The sequence below is a fragment of the Ruditapes philippinarum genome, unplaced genomic scaffold, assembly GCF_026571515.1.
Source record: "Ruditapes philippinarum isolate M1 unplaced genomic scaffold, ASM2657151v2 ctg4637_1_1_1_1, whole genome shotgun sequence".
In the NCBI taxonomy this organism is placed as follows: Eukaryota; Metazoa; Mollusca; class Bivalvia; order Venerida; family Veneridae; genus Ruditapes; species Ruditapes philippinarum.
Window position 1 is genome coordinate 7,318 of NW_026865978.1, and position 14,617 is coordinate 21,934.

A 14,617-nucleotide genomic window follows, 5' to 3' on the forward strand; every position below is an offset into this window, starting at 1 on the left:
CCGCAGCATCTGCGATGCGGTGGCATATAGCGATTCACCTGTGTGTGTGTGTGTGTGTGTGTGTGTGTGTGCGTGCGTGCGTGCGTGTGTGTGTGTGTGTGTGTGTTTGTTTGTTTGTGTGTGTTATATAGATTATATAGTGAACTTAAAAAATCTTCTTGTGAAAAACCACCAGTCCAATTTCAACCAAACTTGGCAGGATTGATCCTTGGGTGAAGGGCTTCCAAAGTTGTTCAAAGAATTTAATTCCATGCAGGAATTCCAAAAGGAATTATAAGAATAAATTAAAAAAATCTTCTTGTAAAGACCCAAAAGGCCTAGAGCTTAGATATTTTGCATAAGGCATTGTCTGGTAGACCTCTACCAAGATTGTTCAAATTATAGCCCTGGGGTCAAAATCGGCCCCGCCCCGGGGGTCATTGATTTTCACTATATGTACATATAGTAAAAACTTAAAATACCATTTTGTAAAGACCCATAGGCCTAGAGCTTAGATATTTTGCATAAGGCATTGTCTGGTAGACCTCTACCAATATTGTTCAAATTATAGCCCTGGGGTCAAGATCAGCCCTGCCCCGGGGGTCATGGATTTTCACTATATGTACATATAGTAAAAATTTAAAATACCTTCTTGTAAAGACCCAAAAGGCCTAGAGCTTAGATATTTTGCATAAGGCATTGTAAAAACTTATAGTAAAAACTTTAAAAAAATTTCTTCTAGCAATTGACAAATGCTAGAGGTTAGATACTTTGCATGAAACATTGTGAAGTGAACCTCTAGCAAGAATGTTCAAATAATAGCCCTGGGGTCAAAATTGCCCCCGCCCCGGGGTCATTGATTTTCAATATATACATATAGTAAAAAATAAAAAAAATCTTATTGTCTGAAGGTACAAGGCTTAGAGCTTTAATATTTGTTAAATGATATCATCTATAGGTACTCTACCAAAGTTGTTCATATTTTGCCTCTAGTGTCAAAATTAAAAGTGAACTTTGATATCAGCTGACCTAGATTTTGACAAAGTGTATTATTATTGAGTTAACAATAGATTTAACCACTAATCTGATAATAAGAATTAGATATGCATTATGACAATCTTCAATTGTATAGAAACAAAAAAATCTGTTCCTACACTACTATTTAGTGTTGTATTATTGCGGTGGCATAGCATTTTTCTCAAATGCAATCTTGTTTATACCTATTATCAATGATCAAAAATTTAAAACAGTAAGAAGTTATATACATGTATGTAAAAAAGGTAGTTTGTAATGATAGTCATTGTCTATGTTTTATTTATCTTCTTTCTTTCTTTCTTTCTTTCTTTCTTTCTTTCTTTCTTTCTTTCTTTCTTTCTTCTTCTTCTTTGAAAAAGGCACACACAAATAACTTGTTAGTCAATTGTTGACGCTTGAATGATAAAATTTTGTTGATTGACACTTTGCCGTTTGTCTGTCCGGTTGTCTGTCCGTCCGCATTAAGCTTGTCCGCCCTTCACAGGTCAAACTACTGGTGGGATTTCAACCAAACTTTACAGGAGTGATCAGTACCTCTAGTTATGCACATTATCAGCACGTTCCGCTTCCTTGCACAAAATGGCCGCCAGATCTAAAAATAGAAAAAAAAATTGTCTGGCCTTCACAGGTAAACTACCGGTGGGATTTCAACCAATTTTTACAGGAGTGATCAGTACCATCCCTAGTTATGCACATTTCCAGCACATTTTGCTTTCCTGCACATAATGGCCGCCAGAGCTAAAAATAGAAAAAATCTTGTCCAGCCTTCACAGGTGAAACTACTGATGGGATTTCAACTAAACTTTACAGGAGTGGTCAGTACCATCCCTAGTTGTGCACATCACCGGCATGTCCCACTTCGCGGCACAAAATGGCCACCAGAGCTAAAAAATAGAAAAATCTTGTCTGGCCTTAACAGGTCAAAACTTCTGGTTGGATATCAACCAAACTTTACAGGAGTGATCAGTACCATCCCTACTTGTTCGCATCACCTGCACGTTCTATTTTTGAAATGAGACACTCTTATTAATTGAAACTGATGTTACTTGAGATATGTAATTAAGTTGTAAATGAGGCATATAAAATGTCAATTTTTAAGGTAATTTATTAAAACTTTGGACATGAATACTGTTCTGCTATATTGTGGGCAGTCTCTCTCTAACTGAAAGACTGATATATGTTCATAGGAAGAAATACCAATATAATAAGTTTAGCCCACTGCATTTACAATTGCTGAATTTTAAAAGCTTCAAATCAAAGAAGGTAATAACAACATATTTCCATATGCCCAAAAATATTGCCTAGATATTTTTGCATCAAGCATCCCTTGTTGACATCTACAAAATTTATATACATATGTAAAACGTGTCCCTGGGGACATAATTGGTCCTGCCCCAGAGGTCACATAGACAGAAAAAATTATTTTCATATAATTATGTATTCTTATGTAAAGTTACAAATCCCAGATCTCAGTTATTTGGCATGTATCATTACATAGAAGAACCTTGATATTTTTCACTGATATTAAAAAATGGCTGTGCCAAGTGGGTTGGTGGGGGGATGGGTAGGTCTGGTACACTTATATATATATGTTTTTAAAAGTCTTTTCCTCCAATATTAAACATGCAGAGCATAGCTTTTTAGCATGTATCTTCACTTTGTTATAGTGAAATTATCAATTTTGTGATGGATGTTTGTGCGAGTATTGAGATGTTATAGATAGATACTTTTATTTCATCCAAACGGGAGAGCATAACATATTTACAATAGGCACAACATAAAGTGACATCTTAAAAAATAACAACTTGAGAATAAAAATAAAAATATATACACACGTACACAAACATTACATATTAAGTATGACTCTTCTATACGAAATGAATAAAAGTAATTATCATGTAAACTGTAGAATAATTAATTTGCTAAATAAGATTTTGTCTACTAAGAACAGTAGAATATCAGCAATTACATCAGTCATTATATTTAAAACATTCATTTGACAAATGAGTTATAGAGAAGTATAAATTTTACTGACATGGATATTAAATAAATAATAATCTTAGCGAAACGAAAGTTAAGATGTAACTATTACTTTAATCCATGTTGTGTTATAATTGATTGAATAACTAATAGTCAAATTTATGTTAGGTAAGACTAAGATACTATTACCTCAGCGAAACGAAATGTAAGATAAAGTATTTACAAAGCTACATGAATGAGGTTATGTTCATTGAGGAATACAATTGTAAGCATAGTTTTTTTTATTTGTGTATTTTTGTGCTTTTGAATTTCTGGTATAATAATATTTATTTGTTTCTTTAAATTTTTATCATTTAAAAACCAACATTATTTTTGTTTTCAGTCAGTATATATTAAACTGCTGCGTGACACTTGCTCACCACTCTGTGCCAAAAGCTGTGGCATATACAAGTGTCACTAAACATTCATGTGACAAGAACATAGCTCTTTGTCATGTATCAATATAGATCTTAATATTGATAATTGAAATAAAACATGTTTTTGACAAATGTTATAAATGGGTATCCTCTTTGTTTAAAGCAGGACGCCTCCAGATTCATGATAACTTTCGTGAACATTTGAAAATGTATTTAACAGTATAGAATACAATTTACACATTATCAATAGAACTTACAACCCATGTAAATTACCATAAAGAGGTCAAACTGTGCAAAAAATAGCCCTTACTGCATTAGTAACGCAGTAGAAATATAGTTATAAATACTAAAAAATCGGTCACTAATCGCACATAAAATGTAAATTATTACTAGAATTTTGAATCTTTATACTTTTCCTAAAATCTTAGTACATTTTTCTCATGTTTGATTTTATCTACTTCTTCTCATTTCTCTTCTTCTTCTTCATCATCATCATCATCTATGTAAATCTCACATACAAATGACTTGTGCCTCAATTGTTGATACTTGCCTGATATAAATTTATTGATTGTTTGACATTCACCAGTAGTTAAATATGTGGTTGTTGTGTTTAGTTTTTCAAAGTCTGAAGTAAAGATCTCATTGTTGCCTATTACAATTGTAAGAGGCATTTTCCAATTTTCATTTCTGAAGATATTGTGCACCTTACCATCAGTTGCCAAAGTTACAATGCAGCTTGCTTTTCTGTCAGAGACACAGATCAGTTGCTTGTCATCATGGAAATATATATAAGCTGGTTGTTGGAGCAACTGCTCACCTGCTTGATCTTTTATATAACATTTGATTATTGTTCCTGTTGTATTCAGAACTAAAACTTGTGCAGGTTTACTGCATGCCACATACAGCTTGTCCTCTGCAAAGTGTAACCCCTTATATCTAGCACCAACGCTGATTTCTGCTCCTTCTGTAATGTCTTTATCTTGAATAGACATGATTTTGATTTTATTTTCATTTGGCAATGTTAATGCAAATTCGTTTTCAGCAATAAATGCAATATCCCATGGACATGATGTTAATTCTTTCTCTGTTACCAGTGTATGTTCATCTACTGCATACAGCTTTACACGATTGTAAATTGTATCTAGTATAATTACATTTTCATTTGATATTTTGCATCCTCTTGGCATTCCATATTCAGGATAGTTTCCATAGAAACTCTTCAGATCCTCTTCTGACTCTTCTTCCATTTGTACACACAGTTCACCAAGAGCATCAACATTTTTCAGCGTACTGGTCAGAAACTTGTTTGGAATAAAACAATATTTGTCCACTTTGTTTTCTTTTTGTATATCTGCCACTTTTTGTTCAAGAGTTTTCAGTTTCTCTTGATTTTTCTTTAATGCAACGAATAACTGTTTGCTTTGTTTTGTTTCCTCTAGTATTTGAAAATCTTCTTTCAGATTATCAAGAATATTTTTGTATCATTGGCTGAATATTCGACTTGTTTCAGTTTTCTAATTTCATTTTTGTATTTTTCTTCAGCTTCCTTTGCAAGCTCCTGCTTCTGCAACTCAAACTGGATGTTGATGTTCTGCTGTAATTTATTGATTTCAGTTAGAGCCTTTTCTCTGCAAGATCTACATATTGCTATGTTTTCTCTTGCAGATTTTATCTGATCCTCTAGGTTGGTCTTGGTTGTCTCCATTCTTGTACAGAAATCTTTATATGCAGGTAATAGTTCCACATCCTTAGCTTTATCTGTGAGGGTGCAGATTTCAAGGCATGGTTTGTGGTGTATGATCATATAAGAGTTCCAGCCAACTGTCTCATGTGTTTTACAGTAATATTGAATGGTGTCTCCCTCATGATGTAAACAGGTTTTAGAGAGACTTTCATCAACCTTTCTCTTTGGCATTTCTGACTTCCCTAGTAATTTGTGATGTTTCATCGGTTTAGAAAGGCAATGGTACTTGAAACATTGATCACAAAGATAATGCTGACATTCCACACAGAATCCTTCTGCTTCCTTGTTTTCTCCATCTTGGTAACAAGGATCACAAAATAAAAAGGCACTTGTTTCTTCCTTGTTTAGTTGATTTGTTAAGTCTGGAACTTCCCCAGATACACTGTCAGCCATTTTGTTTATGCATTTATATATGTTTTAATTTTTTCCATTTGAACTTTACTTTTATTTGAAGCAAAATCTGTCAAATTTTGACTATATAATTTTTATTTTATGTTCTCGAGATGGCTGTGTTAATTTCACAATCTTTTATGATAGCTAATGTATTGTGGGAAAATTCTTTACAAATGTATTTGCTTAAGAAAGCTAACAAAAAGTGTATGTGATATCAGTGCAGAACAATAAATATACTTCTTTACTTAACTCTGGGGGCACTTTAAGTAAGCCTTTGAGATAATTCACAGTGTTATACAATTATTACTCTAGTGTCTGTGTTTAAGTAAATATTTGTATAAAGCATCCCCTAGGATCGAATTATTTGTCATTTAATGGTTGGCCTGTCCGTGCTCTGTCTTTGCCTAGTCCTGTTTTTGTTTGGGATCCGCCTGGGCTCCTTGTCATTTGTTCTTGTTGCTGGGTCATATATGGGGGTTGCGTTCATTGAACGCCGCCTTTCCTTGTTGATCTTGTTTATCATATTTTTTGGCATTGCACTAAACGTCTTAGTCAAAAGATACCTCTGCTTTACCTTTTATGTGACCTTCTTTTGCATTGAAGAAATGTCTACCTTTTCTAACATTGTGTCTTGAGTGTCGGAGTAATCTATAAACTTTTGTTTATGAATGCGATACTCTGAATACCAAACGAACATTTATCTACTTTATATTGTACAATTTTGTATATGTAATACATGCATAGAATTATGTATGATATAAACGTATTATGCCCTTATGTTTTTCATAACATTACAATAAATTGTAAGTTGAAATAATGTATGGATCCCGACCCTATTTTATGTATGACAGGGACAATAAACAGTTACCTCTTTGTAAAAAACCTCACAAAAATAAACATTTGTTTATCAATTGCACACCTTTACATTGGTAGGATGTGTATATTATGAACACATCATTATCTAGTTACAACATATAAAAGGTTCACAAGCCGTAAAATAAATGAAGATTCACGGAAGATATTATGGTATTATTGTTTATTCCTTGCAAGTTTCAAAGTATTATCAGTAAAAGGTATTTCTTAAGTGAATAATATATTGCCGAGCCCGTTTGCAATGAGCTTGACTTAGTCGCAACTTTATGCGGATATTTTGGTGTATGTGTGTCAGTACCTTTGTCTGTTCGTGCATCTGGATTTGTCCAGTCTATATCTTGCTTATTCTTTGAAAGATTGCAAAATAATTTGGTACAAATGTTCACAAAGATAGGGTTGTGTGTAGCAAATGAAAACCAGGTTCCGCCGCTCAAAGGTCAAGGTCACATTTGGGGGTCAGTCCAAACACATGCCAGAGTATAACGTATTCTCCATAGTAAGGAAATGTCACGTGAAAAATTTAGGTGTCTGTGGCAAAGGTCACACTTAGGGGTCAAAGGTCAAATAACAAGATAAAACATTCATTTGCGAGTATAACTTCTATATACATGGATGGATTTTAATATAACTTAGTGAAAATGTTCTCCATGTTCAGTTTCTTCATGAATTGAGTAATCTGTATATATGTTGTATTATATATTGTCAAAGATATGAAGTATTGACTTATTTCTGTTGTGAATTGCGCTTTTATGATGCAACTAAAAATACAAAGGGGTATGAAGAGCTATGTGTAATGAAATCTTATTATAAATTGTTAAAACGTTAAATGTTAAATGGTAAATGTATGCTGTTTCCATATGTTGTTCATATTCTTATGGTTGATTATCCAAAGAGTTGTAACAAAGAATGTTTCTATTATATAACACAAATGAAAACTTTACTGTAACAGAATCAAGTGTTCAGGAACAAAATACTACAATGCAATCTTAAATAGGATTTTAATTGTTTAGCAATGATTTTGTGTATTCTCCATTTGCTGATAAGGAAATATACCAACATATTTTTTTTCATTCGGGTATTATGAAACTTTTCTTTTTCAAAATTTTAACAACACTTGAAAACTGCAGGCAGTATATATATATATATCTGTGATTTGAATGAAAATTTAACCTAGTGAACATAATTTCATTATGACTGAAACCAATTGAAATAAAACGTGGGTCAACATTATTATATTGAGTTATCTGTCTCTGAAAGCAAGTTTTTGCTTGTTTTCAAGAGCAGATCACTCAAAACCAAGCATACTGATGTCTCATTAAAATTATTCTTTGATATTTTATTTTCAATTATTAAAGTTCTATATATGATTTTCTGTACAGGTTGCTCTTACTTGTTATAAAACAAAATATAATTATGATTGATGGATAAATGTCGTAAGGTCGAAGATTAATGCTGTTGATGATTTTAATTTACTTACTGATGTAACAAATGTTTTTTCATAAAGCATAAACATCGTGAATGTCATCTTTCATTTCATTATTAAAATATTTTGAGTTCAAACTGACCATGGTCACATCTAAGTGACTCTCAGGCAGTGTAAAGAGACATGTAACTCATTAGCTCTTTCAAGTTTGTTTTAGCTATTAACCTGCATTAACAGAAAGTGATTAGCCGTTGCCACCAGTACAGAACTAGACCAGCCTGCGCATCTGTGCAGTTTGATCAGGCTCTATACCGTTGGCAGCTCAATTTTTGCATTTTATAATATTTAATCCATTACAATAATTGATTCTTTACAGTTTGTTTCCCAAAATCATTAAATGAACAGTTCCAAATTCAAAACAGGATAAGTCTATTACTTAAATTCAGCAGAGGAAACGGTAAGGCAGGAACCATATGAAGAAAAATGTCATACATATTAATATAAAACATATATAATGTAATCAGCTGTGTAATATCAAAAGAGGCAGATGTGGATACAATGATATTACAGATTAGAATTGTCACAGTATACAAACTATTACATGATATTATGTCATTTCAGAAACGGAGCTCTTGACCCCTCGTCATCTGGTGGCGTAACCACAAGTCCATCTTCTTCCATTGTGCCCTTGTTGATTCTGGTCACCACCATCTAGATTTACGAGCAGCCAATCCTCTTGACCCACCCTCTGTTTTAGATGCTCGACAGTCAGAAAAAAAACTGCTAAAGATTTGGTTAGGTCAAGTGCAAGATGATAAGTCTGGACAAGGGGGTGGTGTATATAATGTATATGCCACTGATAAATACACCATTCCATAAACAGTTTCTACAATATTTCTCCACAAAACATCACTACAGATGTTCGTTCTAGTTATGTCTGTTATTATTATCATTAATTATTTTATGTAATGCTGTTATTCTACCTGAAATGCATTGTATAATTCATTTTATTTCCAACTTCTTATGCAATTACTAATTAGTTAAGTATGTTCTATATTTTGAAAAATATGAGCTGGAAGTAAAAATGTTAGAATTTATATTCTCTAATAATACTCCTCTCCCCTACCCTTTTTAGAGATAGGAAAGGAAAACCGTTCAATAGCAGTATATTAAAAAGATCAAGGAAATCAACACAAAGTTTAATACTGCATCTTTGCATTATATATAACCCAGTGGTAAACAACACAAAAACAGTAGATTCTTTTAATTTTGAACCTTTTTGTACTTTAATTATAGCCCACTTTTTTGAAATTTTAATGCCCCTGAGGGTATTTATTAGAGTATACATGTAAAGTAAATGCCAACAATTTATAAGACTGGTGATGTTCAGTAAGAAGAATCAGTACGTATACATTACATGTATTTAATTGGCATTATTTGATTGATTTTACTTTATTTACAGTGTTTTACCTTTTGGTGTCAAATTATATGATTTGGATTGATGTTACATTTATTAGGAAAAATGCAACATTGGCAAACTGTTGTTGCATATTACTTCCAGCAGTACTAAAAGTTTAATTAGATTGTTTAATACAAATACCATAAATTATATCTTTTCCATTTTAAGCAGATATCACTAGATATTTGTTTTTCTCTTTCTTATTATAAAGTGATATGTCAATAAAATATTATATTCTTTTACAGTATTTGTTAATGAGATGCAATATGCAATTTTATATAAGTTTCTTTTTATTTCAACTTAAGGTATATACTTTATTATATATTCAAGGTGCTAATTTACTAAATCTAGTTCCTCTAAATAAGGGATTTTTCTATTGTTTTGTAAAAACGTCTAATGTTTGAATTTGAATGCCAGCAAAACAGATGTTGCAGTTCTCATTATGCCCCATGAACAGACTCCTTCCATGAATAGACTCAACACGAAAACTGAGTCTGAGATTTTTTACTACATTTGTTTTAGTTTTTGCTTTGATTGTTCTCTATCGAAGGGTCATCTGTTTTCAAACTTATGATATCAATATTTATGTCCTGATCTCTGTTAAGATTTATATGTTTAAAATGGTATTTTATAAGGTTAACAGTTATTTGATAATAATCAAAGGGAAGTAAGCAAGCTTAGAGCAATATTTGTTATGATTATTGCCCCTTTGTATTATGACAAAATGTGCTGCAAATGAAGAGCAGAAATCATACTTTTTTTATCAAATTGTAAAAAAAACTGACCCAAAATGAAAAGCGTTTAAACACTTTTCAGTTTTAACAGTTTTATTTATTTGTATAATCAGGCCTCTGGCCCATACACACATATATATACAACATTATAATTTACATCTAAATATGAAGCATGAAGTCAAGGATTAACAATGACAAATTTCAGTTTATAATACCAATCTAACATAATATATATTGATATGAAAACACATAAATTCCTCTCAATAGGCTTACAATATCATCTGTTATTTAATAATGCTTGATACTTAAACAGAATCGAACTTTGCTTAAAATGTATAATATCTAATGAACATTTGTACGCCTCCAAGGCGTATTTGGTTATTGATTTGCCCAATATACCATAGTAACTCTTTGATCATTAAATATGTGATAAATGTTTAGTAATAAGCCAGTTTATTCGTCAGTTATTATGCCTGATTTATTGTGTACAGTACTGTTTTTATATTAATATGTATATTAGTTAAAACTGCTAATTATTTCAGCCGACTCAGAGATGATTTCTTCATGAATAATTGAAATTTTGAGAATTGTTTATTTTTGCTTTGAAAATAAAGATATATTTAAAACAATGAATTTTAGATGCTTTTTATTAGCTCACCAAAGCCTAAGGCTCAGGGTGAGCTATAAGTATCAAAGAGGGATGTTCCGGTGTAGCGTGAGATTCGTCAGACCCGTGGAAAATGTAAGATTGGCCAGGGTTCTCAATAACTTTCAGCACAGCAGGCCAAATTTGAATTCTAGCAGGCCGCCTAGGGGTGAAATTAAGCACTTGATTTCCTGCATTCTAGGCCATATTTTGGCAGTTTAAAATTATTACAGAAGACCAAATGTAAAGGCATAATTTGAATAAAAAAACTATATAAAATTTCTCACACTATTAAATTCTATAAAAAATGTGTTACATTAGTAACATTATGAGCATTAATCCAGTATTAAGTGTGTTGTCAAATACATTTGTGTGATTAATTGGAAAAAAAGTGCAGTTTTGCCCTAAATACTGTTTTTTAATTCATTTTAAACTTAATGAAACACCATTCCCTGCAATTCATTTAAAATACTGGACCAATACAGTTATGTCGGGCGTTAATTGCAGACAGGAGAAAAATATTAGAAAATTACTGCATAAAAATCACTCTTATTCAATAATAAAATATCATGTGCCAGATGCCAATCATTGTGTTTCATTTTTTAGGGATTAACACTTTCATTGAACAGAAGGGCATTTTAAAATGACTTGCCAATTATGCGAATACTCACCTGGCATTAAATGATTAAATAAAAATAAGCAAATTGTGTGTTGCCTGTTGCTGCAGACATGGCACTAACAAGATTTCAATAGAGCTTACAGTTTCACATGTATATAATACATCAATGTACAGTTTATGTTTACAAAATCAAAACAGGCCGAGTGTTCACAAAAATTTAAGGATCAGGATCAAATTAAAAACTAATATTCTTCATTGTTTAACCTCATAGATTATATATCTAATATTAATTTGATGAAGTTGGGTTTGCGATGGCAAGTTTATGAAATTTTAGAACAATTTATTGTTATTTTTGTAAGATAAGGGAATTTTACAGTTGATCCAAATATTGATCCTGATCCTAATATTGAATCTTATTTCGAAGTTAAAAGCTTGAACAGGACCTAAATGTGTTAGTCATAAATTCTATAAACTTATTTGTCAGACATGGAACAGAGCAAATGTCACAAAAACTTTTACTATTTATGCCAACAAATCTCAGTACATGTAATTCACTAAAAATGTATCAGTTATTTGGTGTAAGATTTGAGTAGGAACATTGGATTTACATCTTTTGCCCCTGATTTGAACAACAAATTATAGATTTTAAGTCATTTTGATCAAAGTATATTGCCCTTAATTTTTATACCTATAGGGTATCAAAACTTTGATAACAAGCTTGTTATTCATATTATATTTCTTGCATTAAAATTGCTTATTCATAAATAAGCATTGCATATATCAGTGTATGAAGTTCAGTCAAAGAAAGATATTTTATTCAAAACATTTTTTTTCTTTTTTGAAAATTTCCCAATCCGTAATTGCATGTCCGAATAAGTAACATCCGAAATCAGATCTATTTTCGACAACACATGAATTTTAGTACACATTATCAGTGTAAATGACAGCTATCAACAATTGATTTTACGGTTTATATCAAACAAATCATGTGTTTTAAAGTTTAAACCCTTGAAAAGTGTCCAGTTTTAGCAAGTAATTTCATTGCAATATTGCAGTAGGCTGGAAAAATCGGCAATGGAGTTGGACTTCCGGTTTCACTTTATGCAAGTTTAATTAAGATTTATATGCTAAAAAAAGTCTGTTTTCAGATTTATTCCAATCATTTATTGTGTTTTTACTGAAAAATTAATAATTTTCACGGAGCATCAGTATTTGACAGTCAAATTTTGTTCTCAGTTTATGGTATTAATTGAAAATTTTACAAATTTCAGTCGGCCAAAAAGTGTTTTTAAACGGTCATTTCGGCCGGCGGCCGGCTCTTATTGAGAACCCTAGATCATTGGGTATGTTTGTATTTTGTGCTGTCCATGTAAAGGGTAGCAAAATTTGTCTCCCCCTTACCAGTTCCGACCCCACTGACATTTCCTCATTAACTATTCTCCCCTTTTTTGAGTGTGAGCATTTGTGCAATATTTGCAGACTGCTCCTGACCCAAATCTTATTTTATTAATAGATCAGTATTGATATGTTTTGATGAATATAAATGAGTATGTTAATTATTAATTTTGGGAAACATTCTTTTAAGCAGATAATTACACATTTTGAATTAATTATTCCAGATATTTATTCTGACAAAGATTATGATTCATTAATATTTTACATTAAACTTTAATGTGCAAGGTGGCCAACCGTGTAAGCTGTGAGTTCTGTGTGAGACGGGCCTTACACAGGTCTCATATGTAAGAATTTTAAGCACACAGGATCGGAATCCTCTAACTTTTACAAGGTCATGTTTTCAAGGTCCTGAATGAGGTATACAAAACATGGTGTTTTTACCCCACTACAGTAGATAAAGTCGACGCTTAAATTTTCAAGTGAAAAATGACAGGAAAATCAACATTAATAATTTATTTTTACATGTCATATGTTTTATCTTTTTTTTTCTTGATACAAAAACAATTTTTTCAAAAATCTTTCCCATGTCAGCAGTCATCGAATTAAGAACTGGTCCGATGGCCCATGGCCGGTGAAAATTAGTTTGGGCAAGTGTAAATTTTAAGAAAATTTAGTTAAATATATAGTAGAATAAATTCAAAACTTGAATTCTGGCCAGTAAATTCAAAATCTTAAATTCAATGACTGTTTCAGTGGCCTGTGGTCAATACAATTCTAACTTACTTATTGTAATTTAGTTAAAAGAACACTTTGAAGCATTTTTTGCTAATAAAAGTTTAGATTAGTTGAAAAAAAAAGTTTACCAAATTACAAAAATGATCACAGTCTGTCCTGCTCCTATACAACAAGGTGATCATTTGCTTGTTTGTTGAAAAACAAAGTTATAACAGTTATATTTATCAAGTGTCTGGGTTATCTAATAATTCTATGCACAGGGCCAAAACACCATTTTTGGGGAAGGGGCCTCAGCCTTTTTCTTGGGGAAAATATGCGTGATTTTGGCATACTTTGGGAAAAGGGGTCTCAAATTTAACAAAAACTTTTAAAAGTTCTTCCAAATAGAAAAGCAAAAAGCACTAGGAAATACTAATAAGGCAGTAAAAGACCTGAATTCAACACCATCATTTAATTTTGTTCTAAATTCTATGGGAAATTTAAAGACTGGGGAATTTTAAGGACCAAACTGGGGAAAAAAAGAGGCTAGTTTGTTTGGGGAAGCAGCCTATATTCGGCCTCTACAAAGAAGGGTTTTTTGGCCCTGATGCGTCAAGAGTTATCTCTCCAACCAGTACTGATATTGTATGGGAAGTGCCGACATGCCAGTAATACTAATAATTGGCAACATGAAATACCCAAATATACCCAAATATTGCCCATATATACCCAAATATAGCAATATTAATTTTTGTTTGTATACAATACAGATAATAATGAGAAAATGAATTAATATTTATAAAGATATGATACAATTTGTTGTCTACATTTTTTTTTTTTGGGGGGGGGGGGTATAACTTTGTTCAAATTTCATACAAGTGTCCATCGTATTATTTTTTTTTAATTTAATATAGCTATAATGGAGTATACTGTATTGTGGGTAGATTCTATATTTTGGTGATAGGAAAATGTATATTTGGGTATGTTTGATTTTATCTTAGTGAACGCACAGATATATAGACAATGGATAGGAACCTCCGAAAATAGAGGAGAGTCTGATTCAGACCAACAATCCTTTGCGCGCTTCGGTGATAATCGGACTTTCCCGCTAGTCTCTGATTTTCACGCTATCGTTAAACTTCGGCGATATCCGTGAATTATTGCTAACATTGCTGACATGGATTTTCATCGGAGAAATATTTGTGTG

The 14,617-nt window shown here is 32.0% G+C and overlaps 1 protein-coding gene across 1 annotated transcript; it reads right to left on the reverse strand.

Annotated features, from left to right (window-relative positions):
- Positions 1-4,866: 4,866 nt before the first annotated feature.
- On the reverse strand, positions 4,867-5,547 carry LOC132730926 (E3 ubiquitin-protein ligase TRIM33-like). Its single transcript, XM_060717007.1, has one exon. It carries the CDS (start codon positions 5,545-5,547, stop codon positions 4,867-4,869), a length of 681 nt encoding a protein of 226 aa, XP_060572990.1.
- Positions 5,548-14,617: the final 9,070 nt, after the last annotated feature.

Coding starts and splice junctions, on each gene's coding strand:
- LOC132730926 (XM_060717007.1), bottom strand. CDS start 5,547: ATGGCTGACAGTGTATCTGGGGAAGTTCCAGACTTAACAAATCAACTA.